Consider the following 16,049-nt stretch of genomic DNA (forward strand, 5'->3'; position numbering starts at 1 on the left):
TGCTGGCTCAGTGAGTTTAACCCTTTGTGTACTGTGTGTATTGTATTCCTGCCTCTGCCAGTGTGTTTGTTTGGATGGGCCCCACTCCCTCTCGGGAGGGGAAGCGTTCTCTCTGATTGTTTGTTGATTTATGGCACTCTCTCTCTGCTGGCTCTACAAGCTTAACCCTTTATGTTCTGTGTGCCTCTGTCTACAGTGGGTTTGAGGCAAAGGCTTTCTGCCTTCTTTTGTGTTTGGTTCCTCTGGCTTCTGCCTGGGGCTCCTACCCTGGTGGGGGGGGGGGGGGGGTTGCTGTGTGAGTTCCCCTGTCCTGCGCTAGTCCCCTGCGTGGGCGTGGCCCGCTCTGGTCCTTTGTTTCCCCCTCTGCCCTATTGCTGGTGTTCAGCGCGTGTCTGGCATCTTGGGGCCCTCTGGGTTCTTTCACCCCTCCGTGTGTGTGATTGGGTTCCAGTTCAGCTGTGAGGCTCGCACGAGTGGCTCTGTCTGCGTGGGTTCCGGTTCGGCCGCGAGGCCCGCCTGTATGCCTATTTCCCTTCTTCCTGAGGGACTGGGGGGAGGGGTAGCTTAGGGGGTATTGTGTAGCTGGGGTGTGCGGTGGTGGGTCGGTCTCCCCTTGGCCTGGGTCGGCGCCCTGCTGGCCTCGGCCAGGGCCCAAGGGCTCACGACCAACCCAACGGATTACAACCTTGTGCCCTTTTCTTCCTTTTCAAGCTAGTGTATGCAATTACCTCCCCCCGTAGCACTGCTTTTGAGGCGGACCAAAATAGCGTTGGTTGTGCGTGCGCATGTATATCATTATTCAGAGCGTAATCTTCCCATTTGGCATTTATGTGAGCTTTGAAATTGGGGTCCGAGTATAAATATGTTGGGAACCTCCAACCCCGGCCCCCCGTGTCATCTACTGGCATGACCAAGTCTACCCAGACCAATGCGTGATCCGATATCTCCTCTGGACCTATGATTGCAGCCTTTACCAGGTGGAACATTTTTCGGTCTATTAAAATATAATCTAACCGAGATAAGGTTCCATGTGCTCTAGACCTATGGGTATAATCTCGCTCCCCTGGATGTAGTGTTCTCCAGGCGTCGGTGAGCCCCAGGGTTTGGGAGAGTTTATCAAATTCCTGCATTCGCTGACCTGTATAATGAAAGGATGTGGGATTAGTGCTATCTTGTTCTGGGTCTGCAACCATGTTAAGGTCCCCCATCACCACGATCTGCTTAGGTTGGTATTTAAGACATTGGCCTATTATTGTATTATAGAATTTTGGGTCACAGAGGTTAGGTCCATAAATTCCAACCAGAATAAATTCAATGCCCTGTAACCATATTTGTATTACAATGTAATTCCCTTGTTCCCCTTTGGCCAACAACTTAGCCTTGTATTGTAAGCCTTTACAAAAGAGGACTGCCACGCCCCCTCTCCGTCCCTGCGGGGAAGCCGCATAACACTCTCCCACCCAAAGCCTTTGTAATTTGGCATGTTCTAGATCTGTAAGCCTTGTTTCCTGCAGGCATGCTATGTCAGCTTTATGCCTCTTTAAGGCTGTCAATATTTTTGCCCTCTTTATGGGGGAGCTTATGCCTCCCACGTTCCATGTAATTAACCTTGCAGGCATAACATAGTTTGTTTATGATTTCCAAACAAACATGTCCCATTTATCTGTCTTGGCCATCTACCCCTGTCTCCACCAAATTTTTGCACTGTGGATTTGTATAAGCATTGCCTTGGTGTATTTTTGTTCTGCTCCCACAGCCTCAGTCTTTCGCACCTAATTTGACTCCCTCTTACTGTATACCATCTTCTCCCCAAATCCCCTTTATCTTCCCTAACTTGCTTCCCCGTTATAACTTCTAACCCTCCCCCCTCATTCCCCTTCCCCTTCTCCCCTCTTTGCTCCCTCTGCTCCGTAAGCATACCTACGGAATAGGACTCCCTTAATCGGCGAGGGGCCCCCCGCTCCAAGTTATCACAGCTTAGTACTTTACAGGCATAACATTACATACATCACCAAATATTCTTGCCTTCCGGACAATCCATCTAGGTCCCGCTGCTTAGTTTATTTTCGATAGCATTTTGTATAAAGCATATCACACGATAAAATATTGGCTGCCCTATAATGGGTAAATCGAGCAAAATGATTTGGAAAAGCTGGTGTCCTTTTTAATAACTACTTTTCCAAAGGAGAGAGGGAGAAGAAACACTGCCTGGTGCTCTAAATGCTACACTATCCATTAAAGAAAAGTAATGGAAAAAGGGAGATGCAGTCTACAGCTTTGAAATACTGTGTATGGTCATTTTGCAAGGTTAATACATTAAGAGCGCCTCTGACATAGGCGGTCGGTGGCCCAACTGTTTGGGGAGGCTAAAGGGGGTGGGGTTATGGGTGGTGCTTACATCCATAATTGTCTGACAACACAGAAAAAAAAATAAGTAAAATAGTCACAATTAATACCTTGTATTAAATTTAGATATTAGATATGTATATGTCAAAGAAAAAAAGTGGTTGCTCAAAGCATATATTAACCAATGTATACTATTCAAAAATGTTATCAATTATTAAACACTGCTATTTCCATCCATGGAAAATCCCAAAATGAAATGGTCACATTAGTGAAGTAACATCCGGCGACTAGACTTCACATCATAGGTGTCAATGATCTGCTCAGGGTTAATATCTCCAACAAGATCACTTTTAATGTTCAGTAAACATAAAGCTGTCAGTCTTTCTTGACCCACTGTGGATCTCAGCCAGTTTCATACACATCTCATATGAAGGCACAATACTGAACTGGAAAGTTACCTCAAGAAGTCAGACTCAGCATGCAGCAGTACTAGAAAAATTAAAACTTAAAATGCAAAATATCACAGATGCACATTTCCAAAAGCTGGCATATTCCGATTAAAATACTTTTTTCTACCTTTGTTGTCTGAACATTTAGTTTTTCTATTCGCTTTGGTCCCAGTGTCTTCTGTTTTATGCAGTGTCTTCTTTCTATTTGATATTTTTTCTCTCACCATGTCCACCATCCTCCTGTGTCCTTATGCTTCCTGTCTACCATCTGTAGCCCTGTCCTTCAGTGTTCCGATACAGCTCTTAAATTCAGCAGTTTTCCCTCCATCCATATCCAGCATTTCTCCTCTCCCTTCCCCTCCATCCTTGTGCATCTACTTCCCTCCCCTCCATCCATGTCCAGCATTTCTCCTCTCCCTTCCCCTCCATCCTTGTGCATCTCCTTCCTTTGTCTTTCCTTCCCTCCATCCCTGCCCTCCACGTCCAGATTTCTCCTCTCTTCCATCCCCTCCATCCATGTGAATCTCCTTCCTGTCTTCCCTCCCCTCTATCCATCCATGTCCAGCACCTTCCCTCTTTCTCTCCTACCCTTCCATCCAGTGTCATCCCTCTTTCTCTCTCTATCCTTCCACCCATTACCCTCTCCCAATCCTTCCGTCCATTGTCTCTCTCCTTCCATCTCCCCTTCCTTCTAGATAGTTCTCTCTCTCGACCCTTTTCCATTCAGCATGTCCCCTCTCCCCCATTCTTCCAGGTCTTTCATCTTTCCCTCTCTACCCTTCCATCCAGCGTCTTCCCTCTTTCTGCCCCCTCCTTCCAGCATTTTCCCTCTTTCTCCCTCCTTTCATTCAGCATTTCTCCATCTGACAGCTAGGGTCTCCCCCAGTAGCTTCTCTCTCTCCTGCCTATGTCCCCTCTTTCTCTCCCCATCTTTCCACTCATCTCTCTCTCTCTCTGTACCCCTCTTCCATCCAGCATCTTCTCTCTGGCTCTCCCCTGCTCTTTTCCACTCATTCTCTCTCTCTCTCTTCCAGCATCCTCACTTCCTTACCGTTTCCAGCCATGTTCTCTCCCTCTGGGCCTCTCTACAGCAGCGCTGACACAAGAACAAAAAGAAGCGAGGGGCCGCAGCAGCCTTCAGGCATGAACTGTCGGTGCTGCGGCCCCGCACTTCTTTTTGTTCTTATGCTGGCTATGGAGAGAAGCAGCGGCAGTGGTTCAATGCAGTGCTTGTTCCTGCCGCCGCTCAATAGAATTCAGTGGGACTCGAGTCGGGGCTACGTTTGGAGGAGGAGGCAGGCGGGGAAGGTCACAGCTGGGCTGGGGAGGGTTAGCCTCCCCAAGCCTCTTATACAGGGCACCTATGGCCTCTGACATTCTGAAACACATTCTTCACCAGAAAACGACACTTTAATCCTCAATATATTTATTAGTTAAGAAAATGAATTATTATTGCTGAATACAGTACCTCTTTTGTGCATTTTTGTTCTGTCTCTGAAAATAGCTGATCATCAATTAAATAATTTGGTGAAAAATCTTCATGAAGCTTTTGTTTCGTGAGAACATTTTCTGTGATCCCTAATGTCTCCGCAACCTATAAAAAAGTCAGACAATAAGGACTAGATTCTATAAATGATGAGCACTAGTCTATAAAGGATCTGCATCCTTTATAGAATAGCGCCAAGCATATAAATGACTCCTACCTTTAGGCGCCGGCAATTACACCTGCTGAAAGCAGGTGTAAATGCAGATGCTTAAGTTAGGCACCAATCGAGTCCATTTTGTAACAATGTATGTAAATTCTGGAACACCCCCTCTCCCCACCTCTTTGAAATTACAAGCTATAGGAGTTCCTTGCACAGTGTTAGAGAATACAATGTGTGTGTAACTCCCAATTAAGGCCAACACCAATTAATCAAGTTGCGTGTGTAAATCAGCAATGCGTGCTATTTGCACACATAACTTTAGCTGCCATGTATAGAATTGGGGGGGGGGGGGGGGGGGCTAAATACTGGATATTCTCAAAGCCAAAAACATAGGACACATGATAGGAAATCAACAGTGTACAATGATGTACAAGTGTGAGTTTTTTTCCGGCCCCTAGTCTGTGCTGCTCATAAGCCTTGCAACAATTTAATTGAATAACTAACTCCAACTGATCAGCTATGTCTGGACCTACTTGAAATTATTTAAAAAATTGTATCTAATTAGCACACAAGATTTTGATGCATGTTGAAACTTCATATCCACCAAAGAGCTCAATTTCAGAAGAGACTCAAAGATTTTGATGAGTATAAATTAGGGCTGTTCATTTAACGCGTTTTAATGCGATTAACACATTACAATTATTAAACTTGCCTTAATAAAATAATCATATCGTGCTGCTGTCTCCTATCTCTGCTCCTCTCCCACCTGCAGCTTGTCTCCTCCTACTCACTGCTGCTGTACACCGGCAGCCTTTTCTCTCTTGCCACCCCACTCTATGGCATCTCATTCCCCCCCCCCCCCCCCCCGTGCTGTTGCCATACACCAGCAGCCTTTTCTCTCTTGCCACCCCGCTCTCTGGCATCTTACCCCTCTGCCGCCACCCTCCAAACTTGCCTTGTACACACCGGCATTAAGTACATGCTGCTCCACTCCTCTGCAACCAGAGCCCTCCCTCTCTAGCATCAGACTTCTCTGATGAACCTTCCTGTTTCCTGCTACAGGAGTCAGATGCCACAGAGGGAGGGCTCTGGCTGCAGAGGAGTGCAGAAGCATGTGTTTAATGCCGCCAAGTGTACAAGGCAAGTTTGGAGGGCTGCACGGAGTGGGAAATGAAATCCCAGAGAACAAGGGGTGGCAGGAGAAAAAAGGCTGCCGTGCGGCAATGGGGGGGGGAGGGGGGACATGAGATGCCAGAGAGTGGGGTGGCAGGAGAGAAAATGCTGTCGGTGTGGGAGGGGAGAGTAGGAGAGGAAGGGAAAGACAGAAGAGAGGATATGGTGCCCACGGAGGGGAGAGGAACAGAGACCGAAGGAGAGAGGAGACGGTGCCCGTGGATGAAGGGGAAGGGATAGAAAGAAGACAAGTATAAGGAGGAAGAAAAATGGCAAAAGTTGAATGTGAAAAGAGGTTATATGGGAAGAAGTGAAGAAGAGGAGGAGGAGAGAAAAAAAAATAGGAGTGAGGAAGCCCTGAAAATAGTGCTCAAAGCACAGACAGAGGAACAGAACCAGAGACAGGGAATAAGATGATTAGAAATATAAAACAACCAGACCATAAAAGTAACAGAAATTATTTTATTTTCAGTTTAGTAATTGAAATGCAGTATGTCAGTTTTGAGTTTATATCTGAAGTCTGTATTTTGCGCTATGCAGGTGAAAATGTGAACAGGAAACTATGTGCACAACTGCGCGATTAAAATTTTTAATTGTGAGCGATCATGCGATTACAAATTTGAAGTGATGTGCAGTTCTAGTATAAATCATGCTACAACAGGATAAACTATTTATGTGGCCTGTATACAGATTTCTGATTATGTGGCTCAGAGTTGAAAAATATTTGAACACAGAGAGAGAACTTACATACACCAGTATGAAAACCAGACTAACCAACTTCTAGACTAAGCATAAAAGTCAAAAGTTAAAATATTCAAACCAACAGTATAGGTCTGGCTTACAATTTTAAATATCAAGGTGAGGAGAAGGGAATAAGCCTCAAATGTCAATTTATTTTCAATTTGGTTGAAATCATATATTGGGGGAAAGGAATACTGAAAGGATGATGTTGCAGAAACATTTCTGGTTATTTTTTTTAAAGGGTGCTTAAAAATCTGGGATGAAGTTAGCTTTAAATTTTAAACATTACACAGGTCTGACAGATTTTTCTAGAACCTTTCCATCACATCCAACCACACACAAAAAAAAAAAAAGCACTTAGCTATTCTAAGACGTTGCTTGTTAAGAGTATAAAAACATTATTTACTTCCTCAACAAAAAGGAAGTACTAACCTTTAATACAGAACAAGCACCCACTGGCTTACCTTTGGATTCTTTATTTCCAACATCTGCTGAGAACTCAGTAATGCAGGACTATTAAAATACTCTTGAGCCATAATTTTTACAAGATTATGCAGGTCTTCAAATTCTTTGTATACGTCTGGGAAAAATGCCTTAGCTGGGTGACCTTTTTCCACCTTAGAAAACAAAAATCAAACTAGTTTAGATTGTAAACTGCTCTGCTGTACTCTTGCTAAGAACAGTACATCAAGTTAAATAAATTTAATTTAAACCTTATTTGCCCCCATACTTATGACCCCCCTCCCCCCCATCTATCTATATAAATAAGTCTCACCTCAAACATTCTGAAGCTCACTCTGTGGCAGGGAAACACTGGGCTGTCAGCAACACTCACTTGCACCACTCACTCTCTCATAGACCCGCCCTCAGCCACGCCCCTTCCGCACATAATTCGCAACTCCAACGTTCTAAATGAAGCTGCCACTTCCGTTTTTGAGATGGCACAGATTGGAATTTTTCCCCATGAGTGTCTGCCCCGCCCTCGCGTCACAACGTGATGACGTCGAAGGCGGGGCTATGACAGCGAATCGGCACTTCCAGCACCCTCCGACGCTCCACCCCCCCAGACCGCACCTAAACCCACACATCCCCCGACGCAAACGTCACCGTCCCGCCTCCCGCATCCTCTTGGTAGCCGCTCAACCCATACACCCCCCCCCCCTCCGTCAATGCACCAGAATGCCTACATCCAAAGCACAGGCGCCTGTCACCTGTATCAAAGTGCTGCAAACGACGCCACTACCAAGAACACGGAGCACCGTACTCCTCAAAACAAAGCAAAACTGACGAGTCGCCCAGCCACCCTCCACAGAAGAAAAAAAAAAAAAAAAAGCTTTCACAGCACTTAAAAACTTACTTACAAATCAAAGCGGTGCCTGACGACAAAGTAGTAGCTGGGAAGATCATCAACAATGAGCTTGCAAAACCACACAACAGATTTGTCCCGCTACGCCATCACAAGGGGAAAGACATAATAAATAACTGATCGGGACCATAAAATGGTGGCTGTAAAAGAACAGGAGCACTCAAAACAACAGGCAAAACCCAAAACAAGTTTCAAGAGAAAGGAACAAACGAACTCACAGATGATCTCCATCTCTGAGCTGAAAGAATGCATGCAAGAAAAATGAATTTAAAGGTACACCGTTCGGACCTAGCAACACTGCAAACACATCTGCACAGTGAGATCCACGAGTCCCCCAGCCAACACACACAAAAAAAAAAACCACAGAAACACACACCACAAAACTCCCACCCTCAATCACTTACACACACACACACAGATTCAGAGACACAGACACACAAAATGAAGCTCTCTGACACACATGAACTTTCAAAAGCAAACAACCACTAAAAAAAATACAAAACATGCACAATGAAACATGCACACTAAAACACTCTCTCTCTGTGTATATCATCACTGCAACAACGCCACACACCACTCCATCCAACTTTGCAAGCACGGCAATTCACCCAAATCACCCCCCCCCCCCCCCCAAAAAAAAGACCAACCTACAAATACACCCCACCCTCAATCACTTACACACTCGCTCACATACATACTCTCTACGACTCAGTTTGTGTACTGCACACATACTCTCTCACTGTCTCTCACACACACTGAATCTGTGTGAAACACAATCATAGTCAGTTTCTCACATACGCACTCGCACGCACTCTCTGCCTCACATACACACTCTCTCTCTCACACACACACCCTCGCACACTCTCTCTCTTTCTCTCTCTCTCTCTCACACACAGTCACTCGCACACACATTCTCTCAAGCAAACACACCCCCAGAAAAACATTGCTAGCGCCCGTTTCATTTGAGTCAGAAACGGGCCTTATTTACTAGTATCTTATAAAAACCTCCTCTACCAGAACAGCATGACTAGAAAACCTGAGTCCCTTCACTGACTTAGGGTTAGAGAGAAGTCTCTGCTGCACTATTGTAGTCTTAGCAAGGATCACTATTATATCATCAGCACCCATCACCTCTTTGATGCACGAGCTCCTAGATCAAACTCAGGTCTTCTGCATCATGGGGCCAAGGTCATTCCACAGAGTCAACCTCTTAACTATGGTCTACACAGCGCAGCTTTCAATCACCGCAGAAGTTCAATCACCTCCTTGATTGATCTTGGCCCCATGATGCAGAAGACCAGAGTTTGGTCTTGGAGCTCAAATGCATCAAGGAGGTGAATAAACTTCTGCGATGACTGAAAGCTGCACTGTGTAGTCTAGTCTTGGCCGCAGACGTTTGGCAGGCTTAACGTCACAGAAGCATTTTGTTATCCCTAGAAGATGCTTTTGTGAAATGAAGGTCCCTATTGGGATCATGTCAAGATGAAGTGCTGCTTTACTCCGTGCATAATGTGTTACACACTGTGCATATGTTAAAAGACTGCTGGCTCAAACAATATATTAACTGTGTGTTATATTTCAATGTTTTTATTGATGACACTTCAAAATAAAAACAATTAAGGCAATTTGCCACGTACAGTCATCAAACTTTTATCGTTTTATCCCCCCACCACCACCACGTCCTCCCTCTGTTTATGCTTCAACATTTTAACATTGTAACATTTTATTTCCCTCCAATGGATTGAGTTTATTAGGCAATAGCATCCCACTGCCCAATTAGGCTATAAATGTAACAGCAAAACAAGACCATACGTTGTGCAGGAAAGAACATTACATAGGGGATTCCCCTCCCATCTCGTGGTCTCCCCATCATATTATCTCACTTTCCCCATCTACTATCATCAATTATAATTAACATTCCAATGCTGTAGTCATTTCTAGTAACTCAAAACTATATAATTTGTGCATCCTAATACACCTCTTCCTCAATCCCCTTCCCTCCTTCATTACCCACCCTTATATAAAGTATTAACTGTGTGTTAAAGAGTGACTGATTCAGCTCTCTTCTTGAAGAAATTGTTTCATGTGACGGATCATTGTTGATGTAAGATTGTAAAGATTAAAGACTGTAAAATATATTTATTTCTGTGAAAAATACATGCAGAACACTTGCATGATTTTGGAGGTTTTTCTTAACCAATGTGATATTGAAGTTGTGCCTGAGCATGGAAGGATTATACATTCCTAACGCTCTTAACCTGCTGAGGATTTTTTCCTCAATTTTCAAAATTTCATTTGCAATAAGAAATAATAGAACAAATTAGTAGAATATTGGCCTTAAGTATGTTATAATTATTTATATTTTTTATTTGTTTTGTCTGTTTTGATCCATCACTTTAATTATGACCGTTTACAGATATCCTGAGAAAGAAGGTAGCTTTTAAATTATCAGAGAGAAAGCTCTAAAAAGGTTAGACGTGCAGGGGATAATTCTGAAAAGTCGTCTAAAGTCAGGCATCTACAGTACATGCACTAAGCTCAAGTTCTATAAAACTCTTAGAATACTAATGTAAGTCTGCATTGATGCACTTAAAGTTTAGACGTGACCACTTACATCATGTCAAAGGCTGGTGTAAATGCTTGCACATAACTGACAGTATCCTATAACCTTAATGCAGCCACTCCTGTGCCCCCCCCCCCCCCAAATCCACACACCCCTAGCAGTTACACGCTAAAGATTTAAGCATTAAGGTTATAGAATTTTAACTAAGTGCAGTTGTAACTGCAAATTAGTACCAATTAAATCCAATTATAGCTGATTATTGTGGTCAGTGCCAATTAGAATCTAATTTAAGTTACTCACCTAACTGGCACTATTCTATAACCTGCACTCAAGTTTACATGCCAAGCACAAAAATGTGTGAGGAGGGGCAATGCATATGGAAAATTTACCAACAGACATGTGCAAGTACAGAAGTGAGAGTTCTATGTAGAAAAAAAAAACACTTGGCATGAAATATCAGACAAACATTTTATTATATTGCAATGCCCACTAACCTCACTAGCACTGCTGCCTACTATTAAAACCTCACACATTCACTCCTCCGCTCACCTTGCACACCTGTATTTAATTCAAATACAAAACAGTTGATTTTACATTTTAAACTGCATACTTATACTGTTTCGTATTGTGCATATGTTTTGCCATGCTTATACATTATATCATACTCAATCAAAACTCAGTCCTGCCAGCAAAATAGTCCTTTTCCTACAAACGCCACGCCTTCCGCATGGATGCAGTGAAAATGTTTCCACATAAACGCTGATGACTGTTCTTCATGGACAAACTCTATGTCCGTTAAACCTCCGTTGGCTGTTCAAATACGCCACCTCCAGTCATTAGTATGCATCACAATACAGGTGCATTAGTATGCATCACAATACAGGTGCTGTGTACTCGGTGACTAACTCAACAGTCCACCATATGAAACAGATATGGTAGACTGTTGTTAGTCACCGAGCACACAGCACCTGTATTGTGATTTTCCCCAAGTCCATTTTAATAATGGCTTATGGACTTTTCTTTTAGGAAGCTATCCAAACCTTTTTAAAACCCGCTAACTGCTTTTTACTACATTCTCTGGCAACGAATTCCAGAGTTTAATTACATGTTGAGTGAAGAAATATTTTCTCCGATTCATTTTAAATTTACTACATTGTAGCTTCATTACATGCCCCCCAAGTCCTAGTATTTTTGGAAAGAGTAAACAAGCGATTCACGTATACCCATTCCACTCCACTCATTTTATAGACCTCCATCATATCTCCCCTCAGCCATCTTTTCTCCAAGCTGAAAAGCCTACTACTACTACTATTTAGCATTTCTATAGCGCTACAAGGCTTACGCAGCGCTGCACAAACACAGAAGAAAGACAGTCCCTGCTCAAAGAGCTTACAATCTAATAGACAAAAAATAGAGTAAGCAAATCAAATCAATTAATGTGTACAGGAAGGAGGAGAGGAGGGTAGGTGGAGGTGAGTGGTTACAAGTGGTTACGAGTCAAAAGCAATGTTAAAGAGGTGGGCTTTCAGTCTAGATTTAAAGGTGGTCAAGGATGGGGCAAGACGTATGGGCTCAGGAAGTTTATTCCAGGCGTAGGGTGCAGCGAGACAGAAGGCAAGAAGTCTGGAGTTGGCAGTAGTGGAGAAGGGAACAGATAAGAAGGATTTATCCATGGAGCGGAGTGCACGGGAAGGGGTGTAGGGAAGGACGAGTGTGGAGAGATACTGGGGAGCAGCAGAGTGAGTACATTTATAGGTTAGTAAAAGAAGTTTGAACAGGATGCGAAAATGGATAGGGAGCCAGTGAGGCGACTTGAGGAGAGGGGTAGTATGAGTAAAGCGACCCTGGCGGAAGACGAGACGGGCAGCAGAGTTTTGAACTGATTGGAGAGGGGAGAGGTGACTAAGTGGGAGGCCAGCAAGAAGCAGATTGCAGTAGTCTAAACGAGAGGTGACAAGATTGTGGATGAGGGTTTTGGTAGAGTGCTCGGAAAGAAAGGGGCGGATTTTACGGATGTTGTAAAGAAAGAAACGACAGGTCTTGGCGGTCTGCTGGATATGAGCAGAGAAGGAGAGAGAAGAGTCAAAGATGACCCCAAGGTTTCGAGCTGAGGAGACAGGGAGAATGAGAGAGCCATCAACAGAAATAGAAAACGGGGGGAGTGGGGAGGTGGGTTTGGGGGGAAAAATGAGAAGCTCGGTTTTGGTCATGTTTAACTTCAGGTGGCGTTGAGACATCCAGACAGCAATGTCAGACAAGCACGCTGAAACTTTGGTTTGGATGCAAGGTGAGATATCAGGGGTAGAAAGGTAGATTTGGGAGTCATCAGCATAGAGATGGTAGGAAAAGCCATGGGATGAGATTAATGAACCAAGGGAAGAAGTGTAGATAGAAAAGAGGAGGGGACCAAGAACAGAACCCTGAGGTACGCCGACAGGCAGAGGGATAGGCCCTAACCGCTTTAGCCTTTCCTCATAAGGAAGTCGTTCCATCCTCTTTATCATTTTCATCACCCTTCTCTGTACCTTTTTCTAATTCCGCTATATCTTTTTTGAGATGTGGTGACCAGAATTGCACATAATATTCTAGATAGGTAATACAAAATAATAAAAAGCAAGCAGGCCAGTTAACCTTTTGCCCAAGTTCACAAATGTTTCTTTTTAACAAATGTTAAGACAGTCAAGTTGGGCGTTTTCTTTGCCCTTTCCACACTCACCTTCATCAGCAAAAATTCATAAACGGTAACAATCTTTGTAAGATATGGGAGAGCCACTTCCATGACATCTTCACTGCTACACTGATAGAGCAACTATCAAATAGCATTTCAGCAGCAAAAGCAAACACAAGGCAAAGAACAAACATTAGTCTCCACAACAGAAGAAAAACTGATTTTATACTTTCAGTTATGCCATACTAACAGCACTAGAGCATTCTCAAGACTCAGCCTAAGCCTACGACCCCCATTATTGGCCAATTACAGACTTCTGAGAACATCCCTCTCTCAACTGGTAATTTTTAAAGGCCATTTTTCTGATCCCCCTTCAATCTGAACTTGTCCCATACAGATAACTATCCTGGAAATGCAATTCTTAAAAAGAAAGATGCATGCACCAAAATCGTTATACACTAAGTAAATTCTGGCATCCCATTATGTTACATTTTAAAACAAACCTGAAATAGTACATATTCAGTTTATACTGACAAAACATACATATAAACCAAATCTGAGCACTACCAAATTAAGCTTTTTTTTTTTTTTTCGGGGGGGGGGGGGGGGGGGGGGGGAATATACCTCTTTTAGCCTCCCTTTTCTTCGCACTCTGTGGTGTTCTGCTGATACCGTGCTAAGGGATTTGGGGGGTCTCCCAGGTCTGCCACGCCTGTGTCTTCCAGGGACTATTGGTTGCCCGCACTCAGTTCCCTGGAGCTGATCAGATCCCTGTGGATTTTCAAAGCTCCAATCTGAAGTTTCAGTTTGTTGCATCAGCTCCAGCAATCTTGCGTCTTCTGTCAATCTGCTAGTCTAAAATGTTTTACACTAAGCATGAGAACATTTCATTTACCTTTGCATGGAAATAAAAAGGTCAAACAAAGGAATACAAGGCAATACCATTTTACTGGAGTGGCTTTCAGGACTTAAAACTCCCTTCTAGTGCAAACAAAATGGGCAGGTCTTTCAGCTTTGCTTTCTTTTCAGCGAATTTGGACATATTTCTTTTTTACAGCTGTAGGTAGCATCTTCCATCTTAGATAAACTAGTACTGTTGCCATGTTAGTCCTCCTGAATGCATGGAAATGAAAGTCAAACAAAACAAAAAAAATACACCACTTTTACTAGATTAATGTATTACATTTCTTGAGTAGCTTTTTAATCTAAAAAATTAGAAGGAATTAAGAATATATTTGGCCAATCCAATAAAATGGTATCACCTTTGTTTGTTTATTGGCTTTATTTCCATTCACTGGAGTGGACTAACCTAGCAAGCACATTAGTTGTTACATTTTCAAAATCTGTCGCAAACACATGAGCGTTCTCAGTATCAACATGAACAGAATTTATTCTCTGCTGAGAGCTGGTAAGGCAGTGTTAAAGCTTTATGAAGTTTACAAAACTAAAGAAATGCACAGTAGCAGAGAAAGGATTATCAAGGCTCTCTCTTCCCTAGGAAATAATCTGTATGCAGATTCTAGCAATGTTCTCCACTTACAATGAAATGCATGCACCAGCAACAGATGAAAAGCTGATTTTCCAAACTAAACCCATTTACTAAGCCGCGCTAGCGGCTTCTGTGCGGCTTAGTAAACAGGGGGGTAAAATCATCCCTCCCTCTCTATCGCATCTCATTTTTTGCCTTGAATAAAGATAGCGAAGGGGACTGGAAAAGATAGGTAAGACTTTCCCCAAATTGCCTTGTCCTAGTTCTCAGCAGCAGTTTGCTTATAAAGCTCCAGAAGCAAACAGGCATGTGAGAGCTAGAACCCAAAGAAAAAATCCAGGGATTTACTGGGGTAGTCCTACAGAAAATACTATACTGCTCAACACTTCTTACTCCTGCCGAAATTCTGTGTGACTGCAGAGCGCAGAATTCCGCAGCCACAGAGAATTCCACATGTCTGCGCAGAATCTGCGCTCCGAGGCTTGATGGTTAGCCTCCCTGTCGCCCCCCCCCCCCCCGAGCCTTGGTAGGCCCTCCCCAGCCCACAGCAAAGGAAGGCAAGGCTGGCTGGCTCCGCCACCGCCCTCTCAGGCCTACCTGGTAGTCTTGTAGCCGCAGGAAAGAACCCTATTCTTTACTGCCTGCTGCTACTGCTCTCTGGCTCATGCTGCCACTTTTTCAAAATGGCCGCCGAGCCTTCAAGCAGTAATCTTGTGAGACTGCCGCAGGAAATCTCGGTAGCCATTTAGAAAAAGTGGTAGCATGAGCCAGAGAGTAGAGGCAGAAGGCCAAACAGGAAAGAATGGGGTTCTTTCCTGCCCTGAAGAGGTACTCCCATGCAGCCCCTACCTCATGGGTGAGTGCAAGGGCGGGCTGAACAAAATACATATATATTGATGGCCTATGGGTGCAGGCAGGGAGGGAGCTGTAAAGAAGTGGATGCTATATGAGAGTATGTGGGTGGAGGGGGTTGTGAAAAAAGAAAAAATTAAAAGTGGATGTTGTGTGTATGGATGGAGGGGGTTGTAAAAAAATGGATGTGAGGGAGGGAGCTGTAAAGATGGATGATACGAGTGGGTGCAGGGAGGGGTCTGGAAAAAAATATGGATGCTGTGGGTGCTGGGACGGGCCTGGAAAAATATAGATGGTATCTAAGTACGAGGGGACTGTAATATTGGTTAAATTATAACAAACTTGAGAAATCACAAAATTTGTGTACAGAACTGCAGAATTTGCAAATTTTGTGCACAGAATTTTGAAATTTTGGTGCAGAATTCTGGCAGGAGTAACTTCTATACTGCTATTAAGTGAACACAGCACTGTATATCAAGTCACACAACACAAACGTTTAGTGACCACTCAACTATAACATGTTTAATGAGAGAAGGCTAAGAAGTGGAAGCATCATGGTTTTTGGACTTTAAAGGTTTTGTTTTTTAAAGGGTATTTCTAGGCAGAATACTGCCAGAGAAGGGGCAAGGTGCACAAATCCAAAAGGGCCATGCCAGGCATACAGCAGCAACAAAAACAAAGTACAGAGTCTACAAAATCTGAGTGGAAGAGAAGGGCAGAGGGAAATGAGAGGAGTGGTACTATGGAGTTGATGCA

The 16,049-nt window shown here is 43.6% G+C and overlaps 1 protein-coding gene across 1 annotated transcript in view; it reads right to left on the minus strand.

Annotated features, from left to right (window-relative positions):
* The window catches only part of ZNF839 (zinc finger protein 839), a 56,075-nt gene that overhangs the window by 25,638 nt on the left and 14,388 nt on the right, over positions 1-16,049 (minus strand). The window contains exons 3-6 of the mRNA XM_030214540.1: positions 13,577-13,807; positions 13,001-13,093; positions 6,820-6,972; positions 4,264-4,389 (exon numbers count right to left, since the gene is read on the minus strand). Of these exons, the coding sequence (XP_030070400.1) occupies positions 4,264-4,389; positions 6,820-6,972; positions 13,001-13,093; positions 13,577-13,807 (603 nt within the window). The remainder of the gene's footprint in view (positions 1-4,263; positions 4,390-6,819; positions 6,973-13,000; positions 13,094-13,576; positions 13,808-16,049) is intronic.

This window comes from Microcaecilia unicolor, chromosome 9 (genome assembly GCF_901765095.1).
Source record: "Microcaecilia unicolor chromosome 9, aMicUni1.1, whole genome shotgun sequence".
In the NCBI taxonomy this organism is placed as follows: domain Eukaryota; kingdom Metazoa; phylum Chordata; class Amphibia; order Gymnophiona; family Siphonopidae; genus Microcaecilia; species Microcaecilia unicolor.